The 13,417-nt window shown below is 39.5% G+C and overlaps 1 protein-coding gene across 1 annotated transcript in view; it reads left to right on the top strand.

Annotated features, from left to right (window-relative positions):
• Positions 1-13,417, top strand: part of MEI1 (meiotic double-stranded break formation protein 1) — a 1,068,659-nt gene that overhangs the window by 818,177 nt on the left and 237,065 nt on the right. Inside the window, 1 exon segment of the mRNA XM_053689435.1 lies at positions 7,555-7,639. Coding sequence (XP_053545410.1) covers positions 7,555-7,639 — 85 coding nt within the window.

Below are 13,417 nucleotides of genomic sequence, written 5' to 3'. Positions count from 1 at the left end.
AACCCTAATATAGCTACAATATAAATAATAATTACATTATAGCTATTTTAGGATTTATTTTTATTTTACAGGCATCTTTCAATTTATTTAAACTAGGTACAATAGCTATTAAATAGTTATTAACTATTTAATAGCTACCTAGCTAAAATAAAGAGAAATTTACCTTTAAAATAAATCCTAACCTAAGTTACAATACACCTAACACTACACTATACTTTAATACATTATTCCAATTTAAACTAAATACTTACCTGTAAAATAAACCCTAAGATAGCTACAATATAATTAATAATTACATTGTAGCTATTTTAGGATTTATATTTATTTTACAGGTAACTTTGTATTTATTTTAACTAGGTAGAATCGTTATTAAATAGTTATTAACTATTTAATAACTACCTAGCTAAAAGAAATACAAAATTACCTGTAAAATAAATCCTAACCTAAGTTACAATTAAACCTAACACTACACTATCATTAAATTAATTAAATAAATTACCTACAAATAACTACAATTAAATACAATTACATAAACTAACTAAAGTAAAAAAAATAAGTTACAAACATTTTAAAAATATTACAACAATTTTAAGCTAATTACACCTAATCTAAGCCCCCTAATAAAATATCTAAGGGTTTATTTTACAGGTAAGTATTTAGTTTTAAATAGGAATAATTTATTAAAGTATAGTGTAGTGTTAGGTGTAATTGTAACTTAGGTTAGTTTTTATTTTACAGGTAAATTTCTCTTTATTTTAGCTAGGTAAGCTATTAAATAGTTAATAACTATTTAATAGCTATTGTACCTAGTTAAAATAAATTGAAAGATGCCTGTAAAATAAAAATAAATCCTAAAATAGCTACAATGTAATTATTATTTATATTGTAGCTATATTAGGGTTAATTTTAAAGGTAAGTATTTAGTTTTAAATAGGAATAATTTATTTAATAAGAGAAATATTATTTAGATTTATTTAATTAATATTTAAGTTAGGGGGTGTTAGGGTTAGACTTAGGTTTAGGGGTTATTAATTTTATTACAGTGGCGGCGGTGTAGGGGGGGCAGGATAGGGGTTAATAAATTTATTATAGGTGGCGACAGTGTAGGGGGGGCAGGATAGGGGTTAATAAGTTTAATATAGGTGGCGACGGTGTAGGGGGGGCAGGATAGGGGTTAATAAGTTTAATATAGGTTGCGGCGGGGTCCGGGAGCAGCGGTTCAGGGGTTAAACTATTTATTTAGTTGCGGCGGGGTCCGGGATCAGCAGGATAGGGGTTAATAAATTTATTATAGAGGGCGGCGGTATAGGGGGGGCAGGATAGGGGTTACTAGGTATAATGTAGGTGGCGGCAGTGTCCGGGAGCGGCAGTTTAGGGGTTAATACATTTATAAGAGTTGCGGCGGGGTCTAGGAGCGGCGCTTTAGGGTTTAGTAACTTTATTTAGTTGCGGGGGGCTCCGGGGGTGCCGGTATAGGGGGTAGAACAGTGTAGTTAGTGTGGGTGCTTTGTGACAGGCTAGCAAGTAAGCTGTGAAAAAGCCGAAGAGCAGCAAGATCGGATGAGTGATAACTATCACAGTCCGCTGCTCATCACCCCGTATTTGGTGGGCGGCTTTTTGACAGCTTTTTTGATAACTTAGGCGAAATTTTGCAGGTCTGCGGCGGCGATGGTAGGCGAGCTTAGGCGGGCGTATTGGACCGGCCAAGGCAGGTAAATTAGACACATTGATAACTACCCCCCTCTGTGTTTAATTTGGAGTTTCTGGCAGAGGTTTCTCCAGAAGTGGGAGGTAAACTGAGTTCCTCTGTCCGTGGTTAGTATAGATGGTATGCCATGTAATCTAACAACATTATCGATGAAGAGCTGAGCGGTTTCAGAGGAACTGGGAAGTTTGTGAAATGGTATGAAATGAGCTTGTTTCGTAAACAGATCTATAACGACTAAAATGGTATTCATACCTGATGATACTGGTAGTTCAACGATAAAATCCATGCCCAAATGGGACCATGGTCTATCTGGTATCTGAATGGGCATGAGCAAGCCATAAGGAGCTTTCTTTTCAGACTTAGAAGATGTGCAGATGATGCAGTTATGTACATATTCCGTTATGTCTTGTATCATCTTAGGCCACCAGTAACTCCTAGAGATTATTTCATTTGTTCTTGTAATGCCTGGATGACCGCAGAGAGGAGGATCGTGGTGGTCCTTAATTAGCTCCTTGCGTAGGGAGATAGGAATGTATAATTTATCCTTTTTGTACCATAAACCATCTGAGGCTTTCTGTAGATCGTCTAGAATATGGGTTTCCAAATGAAGAGCCTTGTGGTATTTAGCCTTGTCACAGTAAGTTAAGCCAATGAATTTCTCATGAGAGATGATTTCTGTTGGATTGTCATTATTTACAGGTATAGGATCTCTTCTGGAAAGAGCATCTGCCTTGCCATTTTTTGAGGCAGGTCTGTAGACTATCTGGAAATTAAATCTACTAAAAAAAAAGACTCCAGCGTACCTGACGTGCTGAAAGTGTCTTATTCCGCTGTAAATACTCCAAGTTCTTGTGATCGGTATACACCAAGATGGGAAGTAATGTGCCCTCTAGGAGATGTCTCCAGTACTCAAACGATCTCTTAATGGAAAGCAATTCTTTTTCCCCTATAGGGTAATTCCTTTCAGGAGGAGATAACAACTTCGAATAAAAAACTATGGGATGTAAAGGGTGAGTGATATCTTGTCTTTGTGAAAGTACTGCTCCAAGTGCATACTCCGAGGAATCAACCTCTAAAACATACTGTAATTCAGGGTTTGGATGACATAATATTGGAGCAGAAGTAAAAGAGGTTTTTAGGAATGTAAATGCTTCTTCAGCCTTTGGGTTCCATTGAAATACGGTTGATGATCCAGTTAAAGCTGTCAGAGGTTTAGCTATTGTGGAATAGCCCTTGATAAACTTTCGGTAGTAGTTGCTGAACCCTAAGAACCTCTGAAGTTCCTTTCGTTTTTTTGGGGTAGGCCACTTTTCAACGGCTTCTACTTTGTTCGGTTGCATTTCAATTCCTTCTGGGGATATAGAGTACCCCAAAAAGGAGATCCTGGTGGTATGGAAAAGGCATTTTTCTGCTTTGGCATACAAACTGTGAACTTGTAACCGGGATAAAACCCATCTCACATGCTTAATGTGATCCTCTAAAGTTTGTGAATATATTAAAATGTCGTCTAAATAGACTACGACACAGATATCCAGCAGGTCCCTAAACACATCATTGATGTAATGTTGAAAAGTGGCAGGGGCATTACATAGGCCGAACGGCATTACCAGATACTCGTAGAGCCCATATCTGGTACGAAATGCCGTCAGCCACTCATCTCCCTCTCGTATGCGAATGAGATTGTACGCGCCCCTTAAATCAAGTTTAGTAAATATGGTCGCCTCATGCAACCGTTCAATCAGTTCAGGGATTAGAGGGAGAGGATATCTGTTTTTTACTGTGATCTTATTTAGTTCCCTGTAGTCTATGATGGGACGTAATGACTGATCTTTGTTCTTGACAAAGAACATTGCCGCACCAGCAGGAGAGACAGAAGGTCTTATAAATCCCTTCTTCAAGTTGTCGTCTAGATAAGACTTGAGGTGTACCAATTCAGGTTGTCTTAAGGGATATAGATGGCCATAGGGTATAGCTGAGCCCGGCTTCAAATCTATGGGGCAATCATAACTACGGTGAGGAGGTAGTGTTTCAGCCTCCCTTTTACTAAACACTTCAGAGAAATCTGCATACTCGGGAGGTATTTGTAAACATTCCTCAGACATGTTTATAGAATGAGAAGTGTTTATACAGACTTTTTGACAGTGAGAGGAATCTAAAGAAACCTGTAGAGTTTTCCAATTTATAACAGGTTCATGTAGTCTGAGCCATTGCATGCCCAATACAATAGGGAAATGGGGGGAAGGGAGGACAACAAAGCACAAAAATTCATGGTGGTTAGAGTGAGTACTAACTAATATGGGTAGAGTATGGTGAGTTATTGGGCCGCTAGAAATATATGTACCATCAACAACACGAATTGACACAGGCTGTTGTTTTTGCTCAAGTGGTATTTTATTAATTCTAACAAACTCCAAATTAATATAAGTCCCATGTGCACCAGTGTCAACTATGGCTTCTGCTGGGTAGCGCTTACGGTCCCACTGCAAGAAGAGAGAGAGATGGTACAGTAGTTAGATTTAACCTGAGGAGAATCAACAGTATTACTCAAAACCCACTTACTCTTCTTGTTTTTCTGTAATAAGGGGCATTCTCTCACAGTATGTGCTGGATTGGCACAATATAGACATAATGCTTTAGACCTCCTTCTTTGTTTTTCCTCCTGGGATAACGGACCTCTCAATAGACCTATGTCCATAGGTTTCTGTGTGACAGCAGTCGCGCTAGGATGGTAGGTAGAAGGAGATGGCCTTTTATAAGTTTGATCTGAACCATGGCGTTCATTCTTCCTTTCTTTCAGCCTTCTATCAATTTGTACTGAGAGTCTCATTAAACCTTCTAAGGAATTAGGAAGTTCTACTCGGGCCAGTTCATCCTTTATTGCGTCGGACAGTCCTAAACGGAACTGATTCCTTAGTGCTATATGGTTCCATTGAGAGTCTGTTGAAAACTGTTTGAATTCAGTGATGTATACTTCGGCAGAGCGGGAACCTTGTTTTAGTGCCCTCATTTTAGTTTCAGTTGTTAATTGTGTTGGTGTCAGAGTATAATTCATCCATTGCAGCCAAAAAGCTAGGGAGAGACGAGATAATGGGGTTGTTGGTCTCAAAGAAAGAGTCTGCCCAGATTCTTGGTTCACCCCTTAAATAGGTGATCATTGTCAATACCTTCACCCTATCAGTGGGATAGGTTTTGGGTTTTAATGTAAAGGTAAGGAGACAGGCATTTCTAAATTGTCTGTACAGCCGTCTATCCCCTGAGAAAACATCTGGGGGAGAGATGTGTGGTTCAGGGACGCTCTCAGAGGTGGTTGCCTTCGGTGTTATAGCATCCTTTATGATCTTCCTTAAGGTTTCATTTTCAACCTGTAGGTTAGTGAAGGCTTGACCCATTTGATCCACTTTCTGAGATAAACCATACACTATCTGCGGCAGTTCCGCTGGATCCATTTCTATAGGCTTAGTTATTATGTTAGGTTTCAACTGATGAAAGACAGTTGTTTGGATCTGCAACTGCAAAACTGTTATAAAATGTCTCAATGGAGCTGAGATTTATCTTATCAGGAAGACAACCAGCTAGCTCACAGTGAATTTTTGGTAAGATACAGTTGAGGGTATTTTCAGGTATGAACCTGGTTATGATCTCAGAAATAAATCCGAAGAATGTCTCTCTCTATGAGGAAGAGCTATATATATAATTAAGCAGGCAGTCCTGAGTAATTGAACAGTGTCTCTTGTAATCATATACCAGGTGAGTAACGAATTGCAGTGATGAGAAACTCCACATATATACAAATTAGAACATGTTCAGGCTTACCACAACCTCAGGACACTTTGCTTGCAGTTATTTTCAGTGAGAGGTGAGTTTCTGATCTGCAGCTGACAGGCAACAGTGAAGCAATGCAATCAGGTAAGAGACAGAGCGGCTGTATGGAAACTGGAACTCAATTACAGGTTGTTATTCCTTAGAGCCTTTAATGTAAATAGTCAGCGGCAGTCTTAGTTACAGTGACTGTGACAAACAAAAGAGCAGAGGTTTGGTATTGTAGCACAACTGTTTCCTTTGAGAGAAGATGATTGCTGCAGCTTGTGGGAGTCAGCATGAAGTGGGAATCAGTCTCCCAGTTAAAAGATCCTGTGCTGCAGGCAGTTTAATGATTGGAAAGTTTCCTATTGTTTAGGATGCTTGAAATCTCTCAGTAGATAAAGGAGATTAGAACAGTAATTTGTAATCCAAAATAGTTTAGGATAAAGCAGAGAGAGCAACTATGTTACTCCTATTACACTCAATAACTAAGCACTTGTCTAAGGTTAGAAGACAGGTGATATAGAGTAGGTAGGTTGGTCTAATGAATAAAGGTGGTATTGGAAGTTATTCACACAAGTCAGTTTAAGGTGGAATACCTGACATTTATATTAATAAATATATAAATATATATTTAGCAGGTGCACCACCCGGCTTATATGAAATGTTTTTCATGTTTATTGCACAAATTATCATTAAATCAATGTATTTTAAATTATGCATTTAATTTGTACTTTGAATAGTAACATTTATAAATTACAGAAAATGTTATGATATTGCAAAGTATTACACTTTCCCCATCCGGCTACATTACACGTGCAAAAACAGTCTGAAGTAAACATATAATTATATAATTTATATATATAAAACGTTTGAGTACCTTCAAACTGAAATCCTTTCATGCTGAAATAATAATGCTCTGACTACCAACCTATTCTGAGTGCTACCCATTTAGAGCTAGATTACGAGTGGAGCAGTAATTACCACTCCCGCTAGCAAGCTAACTCCACTCGACTTCTACTCTTTGCACGCTTCAGGTAGCGCAAGTTGAAAGTAAATCTTTTTCACTTGTTAGAAGTTAGAATATCGTAACTGTATTAACGTACTATCCCATTGGCTTCAATGGAGAGAGAGAAAATGAAAAAAACCTAAAACCCATACCCACGCTCTAACCTGAATCGCCATAAGCCCCTTTCTCTAATAAACCCTAAACTACCACATAGCCCACCGCAAAGTAACCTAATACACTATTAACCCCTAAACTGTCACAGGCAACTGCAAAGTAACCCACTACACTACTAACCCCTAAACCGCCACAACCCCCATCGCAAACTAACCCACTACACTATTAACTCCTAAACTGCAAAAAAAATCACAAAGTAACCCACTACGCTATTAACCCCTAAACGCCACACCCCCCATTGTAAAGTAACACACTAACTTCTAAACCCCATAACCTTACCTTTAAAAATTAAAAACCTAACATTACTTAAAAAGCAACAACCTATCAATACAAAAATAAAAAACCTACAATTACAAAAAACAACACAAATTAGCAAAAATACAAAAGAGTTATGCCTATTCTAAAATCTCACTTAGAAAAAGAAAACCCCCAAAATAAAAAAAACCTATACTAACACTAAACTACAGAAATAGGGGCCGATTTATCAATGTCTTGCGGACATGATACGCTGTAGCGTATTATGTCCGCCAGACATCGCTGAATGCTGACAGCATACGCTGTCAGCATTTAAGATTGCACAAGCAGTTCTGCACATTCGCAACCAATCGGCCTCTAGCAGGGGGTGTCAATCAACCCCATCATATGCGGCTCCATAGCCTTTAAAATGACCTTTTGTAGGACATTTCCCTAAAGTGTCAGCTCTTTTTCTGAAAAAAAAAATAAGTCTAAAATGAACACCCTTTTATCACTTTCTTATTAATTTCATTGCTGCATTTGAACATACCCTTTTAATACATAACATTGCTTTTTGTTTCTTTTAAAATATTACTATTATGAGTTCTTAAAATATTTGTATTGACAGGTCCACCAGCCCGTGAATGTGGATGTGGATAAAATGCTGAATCTAATTTCCTTTAGGAGTAAGGAGAAGGCATCACTGCTCATAGGTATAGAATCAATAAAAAAAAACGTCCTGGTGGATTTGTTGTTATTGGAGATACTCATCATTAGCTGTTGTGATAGAATAAAATTAAAATGCAAAGTTTACAGAAAATGGCTCCAGTGGGCATTAATCTGTAGCTAAGAGTGGGCAAGATTAAAAGTCGCGCTTCAAATCAGTTGCGAAAACACAGCGCTCGTTATGGCTTTTTCGCATTTATGGTTGCACAGGGATTACAAGTTTCAAAATAACTTATTTTTCGTGGGTGTAAAGCCACGTAATGCAAACCGTGAAATCGCGTGTGTGTTCACGTTTTCCCCATAGAAGTCAATGAAGAAGACAAAAAGAAAAAAAAAATTGAATATGTTGCGCAAAGCCCATGACGTATTCTCATTGGAAAGTGTACATGAAAATGCAATTATTTCATATTGCGAAAATGTTTTCGCAACAGAATATGTTCTATTTATTTCAAAATAAATATTTCTCTATATATGTGATGATTTTTGGACAGCTATATCTATTTATAGCGAGATATGTATATGAATATACATATATGTCTAGATATCTCGAGATCTATATGTAAATATGTCTTTGAAAATCCCTCTGAGATATTGTTTAATGTGCATAAGATTGTAATGTTAAATATTTTCATTATCTCCATAGTTAAACATATCTCTATACAGATAAATGCATGTTTCTCTATGTACTGTATGTGTATGTATGTCAATGTAAAATCCCTGCGTCAGCTTTTTTTTCCTTACACCCAAGATCTCGTATCTTTGAGCCCTTATAACTTTTGTGTCCAATATTTTTTTATAATAATTTTTTTAGACAGTGATAATATGAGTGTAATGTATTTTCTCTTGTAAGGTGTATCCAGTCCACGGATCATCCATTACTTGTGGGATATTCTCATTCCCAACAGGAAGTTGCAAGAGGAAACCCACAGCAGAGCTGCAATATAGCTCCTCCCCTAACTGTCATAGCCAGTCATTCTCTTGCAACTCTCAACAAGCAAGGAGGTCGTAAGAGAGAGTGGTTAAATATAGCTAGTTTATTTTCTTCAATCAAAAGTTTGTTATTTTTAAAAAGTACAGGAGTTGTGCTATTTTATCTCAGGCAGTAAATAGAAGAAGAATCTGCCTGAGGTTTCTATGATCTTAGCAGGTTGTAACTAAGATCCATTGCTGTTCTCACATATGTCTGAGGGGATTACACAGATGAGGTAAAACTTCAGCGAGAGAATGGCGTGCAGTTTATTCTGCTATCAGGTATGTGCAGTTATAATTTTTTCTAGAGATAGAAAACACTAGAAAATGCTGCTGATACCGGATTAATGTAAGTTAAGCCTGAATACAGTGATTAATAACGACTGGTATCATGCTTACTCCCAGGGGTAATACCCTTATGATATTGCAATATAAAACGTTTGCTGGCATGTTTAATCGTTTTTATATATGCTTTGGTGATAAAACTTTATTGGGGCCTAGTTTTTTCCACATGGCTGGCTTAAATTTTGCCTAGAAACAGTTTCCTGAGGCTTTCCATTGTTATAGTATGAGTGGGAGGGGCCTATTTTAATGTTTTTTTGTGCAGTTAAAATTACAAACTAAGACATCCAGATTCCCTCAAAGGCCCTCTGAATGCTATAGGACATCTCTAAAGGGCCCAAAGGCTTTCCAAAGTCGTTTATTGGGTAAGGTAGGGCTACAGCTTGCTGTGGCAGTTGGTTGTGACTGTTAAAAAACGTCTATTTCGTTTTTTTGAGCCGTTTTTTGAACTAAGGGGTTAATCATCCATTTGCAAGTGGGTGCAATGCTCTGCTAGTCTATTACATACACTGTAAAACATTTTTTTGATTTACTGCATTTTTTCACTGTTTTTCAAATTCTGACAAAATTTGTTTCTCTTAAAGGCACAGTACCGTTTTTTATATTTGCTTGTTAACTTGATTTAAAGTGTTTTCCAAGCTTGCTAGTCTCATTGCTAGTCTGTATAAACATGTCTGACATAGAAGAAACTCCTTGTTCATTATGTTTAAAAGCCATGGTGGAACCCCCTCTTAGAATGTGTAACAAATGTACTGATTTCATTTTAGGCAATAAAGATCATTTTCTGTCTTTTAAAATTTTTTATCACCAGAGGAATCTGACGAGGGGGAAGTTATGCCGACTAACTTTCCCCACGTGTCAGACCCTTTGACTCCCGCTTAAGGGACTCACGCTCAAATGCCGCCAAGTACATCTAGGGCGCCCATAGCGTTTACTTTACAAGACATGGCGACAGTCATGGATAATTCACTGTCAGCGGTATTAGCCAGACTACCTGAACTTAGAGGTAAGCGAGATAGCTCTGGGGTGAGACAAAATGCAGAGCATACTGACGCTTTAAGAACCATGTCTGATACTGCCTCACAATATGCAGAAGCTGAGGAAAGAGAGCTTCAGTCAGTGGGTGATGTTAATGACTCAGGAAGATACCTGATTCTAATATTTCTACATTTAAATTTAAGCTTGTACACCTCCGCGTGTTGCTTAGGGAGGTTTTAGCTGCTCTGAATGACTGTGATTCCATTGCAGTGCCAGAGAAATTGTGTAGACTGGATAAATACTTGCAGTGCCAGTGTGTACTGATGTTTTTCCAATACCTAAAAGGTTTACAAAAATTATTAATAAGGAATGGGATAGACTAGGTGTGCCGTTCTTTTCCCCTCCTATTTTTAGAAAAATGTTTCCAATAGACGCCACCACACGGGACTTATGGCAGACAGTCCCTAAGGTGGAGGGAGCAGTTTCTACTCTAGCAAAGCGTACTACTATCCCTGTCGAGGACAGTTGTGCTTTTTTAGATCCAATGGATAAAAAATTAGAAGGTTACCTTAAGAAAATATTTATTCAACAAGGTTTTATCCTACAGCCTCTTGCATGCATTGCCCCTGTCACTGCTGCTGCGGCGTTCTGGTTTGAGTCTCTGGAAGAGGCTTTACAGGTAGCAACTCCATTGGATGACATACTTGGCAAACTTAGAGCACTTAAGCTAGCCAATTCTTTTATTTCTGATGCCATTGTTCATTTGACTAAACTAACGGCTAAGAATTCTGGTTTTGCTATACAGGCGCGAAGAGCGATATGGCTTAAATCATGGTCAGCTGACGTGACTTCAAAATCTAAGCTACTTAACATTCCCTTCAAGGGGCAGACCCTATTCGGGCCTGGTTTGAAGGAGATTATTGCTGATATCACTGGAGGAAAAGGTCATGCCCTTCCTCAGGACAGGTCCAAATCTAGGGCCAAACAGTCTAATTTTCGTGCGTTTCAAAACTTCAAGGCAGGTGCGGCATCAACTTCCTCTAATAATAAACAAGAGGGAACTTTTGCTCAATCTACGACGGTCTGGAGACCAAACCAGACCTGGAAAAAAGGTAAGCAGGTCAAAAAAGCCTGCTGCTGCCTCTAAGACAGCATGAAGGAACGGCCCCCTATCCGGTAACGGATCTAGTAGGGGGCAGACTTTCACTCTTCGCCCAGTCGTGGGCAAGAGATGTTCAGGATCCCTGGGCGTTGGAAATTATATCCCAGGGATATCTTCTGGACTTCAAAGCTTCCCCCCCAAAAGGGAGATTTCACCTTTCACAATTATCTGCACACCAGATAAAGAGAGAGGCATTCTTACACTGTGTACGAGACCTCCTAGTTATGGGAGTGAACAGGAACAGGGTTTTTACTCAAATCTGTTTGTGGTTCTCAAAAAAGAGGGAACCTTCAGACCAATTTTGGATCTAAAGATCTTAAACAAATTCCTCAAAATTCCGTCGTTCAAGATGGAAACTATTCGTACCATCCTACCACTGATCCCGGAGGGTCAATATATGACTACAGTGGATCTAAAGGATGCTTATCTTCACATTCCGATACACAAAGATCATCATCGATTTCTCAGGTTTGCCTTTCAAGACAGGCATTACCAGTTGTAGCTCTTCCCTTTGGATTAGCTACAGCCCCAAGAATCTTTACAAAGGTTCTAGGGTCGCTTATGGCGGTCCTAAGGCCGCGGGGCATAGCAGTAGCCCCTTATTTAGACGACATCCTGATACAGGCGTCAAACTTCCAAATTGCCAAGTCTCATATGGACGTAGTACTGGCATTTCTGAGGTCGCATGGGTGGAAAGTGAATGAGGAAAAGAGTTCTCTATCCCCACTCACAAGAGTTTCCTTTCTAGGGACTCTAATAGATTCTATATAAATGAAAATTCACCTGACGAAGTCCAGGTTATCAAAGCTTCTAAATTCCTGCCGGGTTCTTCATTCCATTCCGCGCCCTTCGGTGGCTCAGTGTATGGAAGTAATCGGCTTAATGGTAGCGGCAATGGACATAGTGCCGTTTGCATGCTTACATCTCAGACCGCTGCAACTATGCAGGCTCAGTCAGTGGAGCGGGGATTACACAGATTTGTCCCCTCAACTGAATCTGGACCAAGAGACCAGGGATTCTTTTCCCTGGTAGCTATCTTGGGTCCATCTGTCCAAAGGTATGACCTTTCGCAGGCCAGATTGGACAATTGTAACAACAAATGCCAGCCTTCTAGGTTGGGGTGCAGTCTGGAACTCCCTGAAGGCTCAGGGATCGTGGACTCAGGAGGAGTCTCTCCTTCCAATAAATATTCTGGAACTAAGAGCGATATTCAAGGCTCTTCAGGCTTGGCCTCAGTTAGCAACTCTGAGGTACATCAGATTTCAGTCGGACAACATCACGACTGTAGCTTACATCAACCATCAAAGGGGAACAAGAAGTTCCCTAGAGATGTTAGAAGTTTCAAAAATAATTCGCTGGGCAGAGATTCACTCTTGCCACCTATCAGCTATCCATATCCCAGGTGTAGAGCACTGGGAGGCGGATTTTCTAAGTCGTCAGACTTTTCATCCGGGAGAGTGGGAACTCCATCCGGAGGTATTTGCACAACTGATTCATCGTTGGGGCAAACCAGAACTGGATCTCATGGCGTCTCGCCAGAACGCCAAGCTTCCGTGTTACGGATCCAGGTCCAGGGATCCCAAGGCGACACTGATGGATGCTCTAGCAGCGCCCTGGTCTTTCAACCTGGCTTATGTGTTTCCACCGTTTCCTCTGCTCCCTCGACTGATTGCCAAGATCAAGCAGGAGAGAGCATCTGTGATTCTGATAGCACCTGCGTGGCCACGCAGGACCTGGTATGCAGATATAGTGGACATGTCATCCCTTCCACCATGGTCTCTGCCTCTGAGACAGGACCTTCTACTTCAGGGTCCTTCCAACCATCCAAATCTAATTTCTCTGCGGCTGACTGCCTAGAGATTGAACGCTTGATTTTATCAAAGCGTGGCTTCTCCGAGTCAGTTATTGATACGTTAATACGGGCACGAAAGCTTGTCACCAGGAAAATTTACCATAAGGTATGGCGTAGATTTCTTTATTGGTGTGAATCCAAGGGTTACTCATGGAGTAAGGTCAGGATTCCTAGGATATTATCTTTTCTCCAAGAAGGTTTGGAAAAAGGATTGTCAGCTAGTTAAGCGTCTGGCAGATGTTCCAGATGTTTAGGCATTTTGTCAGGCTTTAGTTAGAATCAAGCCTGTGTTTAACCGGTTGCTCCACCATGGAGCTTAAACTTGGTTCTTAAGGTTCTTCAAGAAGTTCTGTTTGAACCTCTTCATTCCATAGATATCAAACTTTTATCTTGGAAAGTCCTTTTTTTGGTAGCTATTTCCTCGGCTCGTAGAGTCTCCGAGTTATCTGCCTTACAATGTGA

This window comes from Bombina bombina, chromosome 7 (genome assembly GCF_027579735.1).
Source record: "Bombina bombina isolate aBomBom1 chromosome 7, aBomBom1.pri, whole genome shotgun sequence".
NCBI classification, from domain to species: Eukaryota; Metazoa; Chordata; class Amphibia; order Anura; family Bombinatoridae; genus Bombina; species Bombina bombina.
This window is presented reverse-complemented; position numbering and strand designations above follow the sequence as displayed.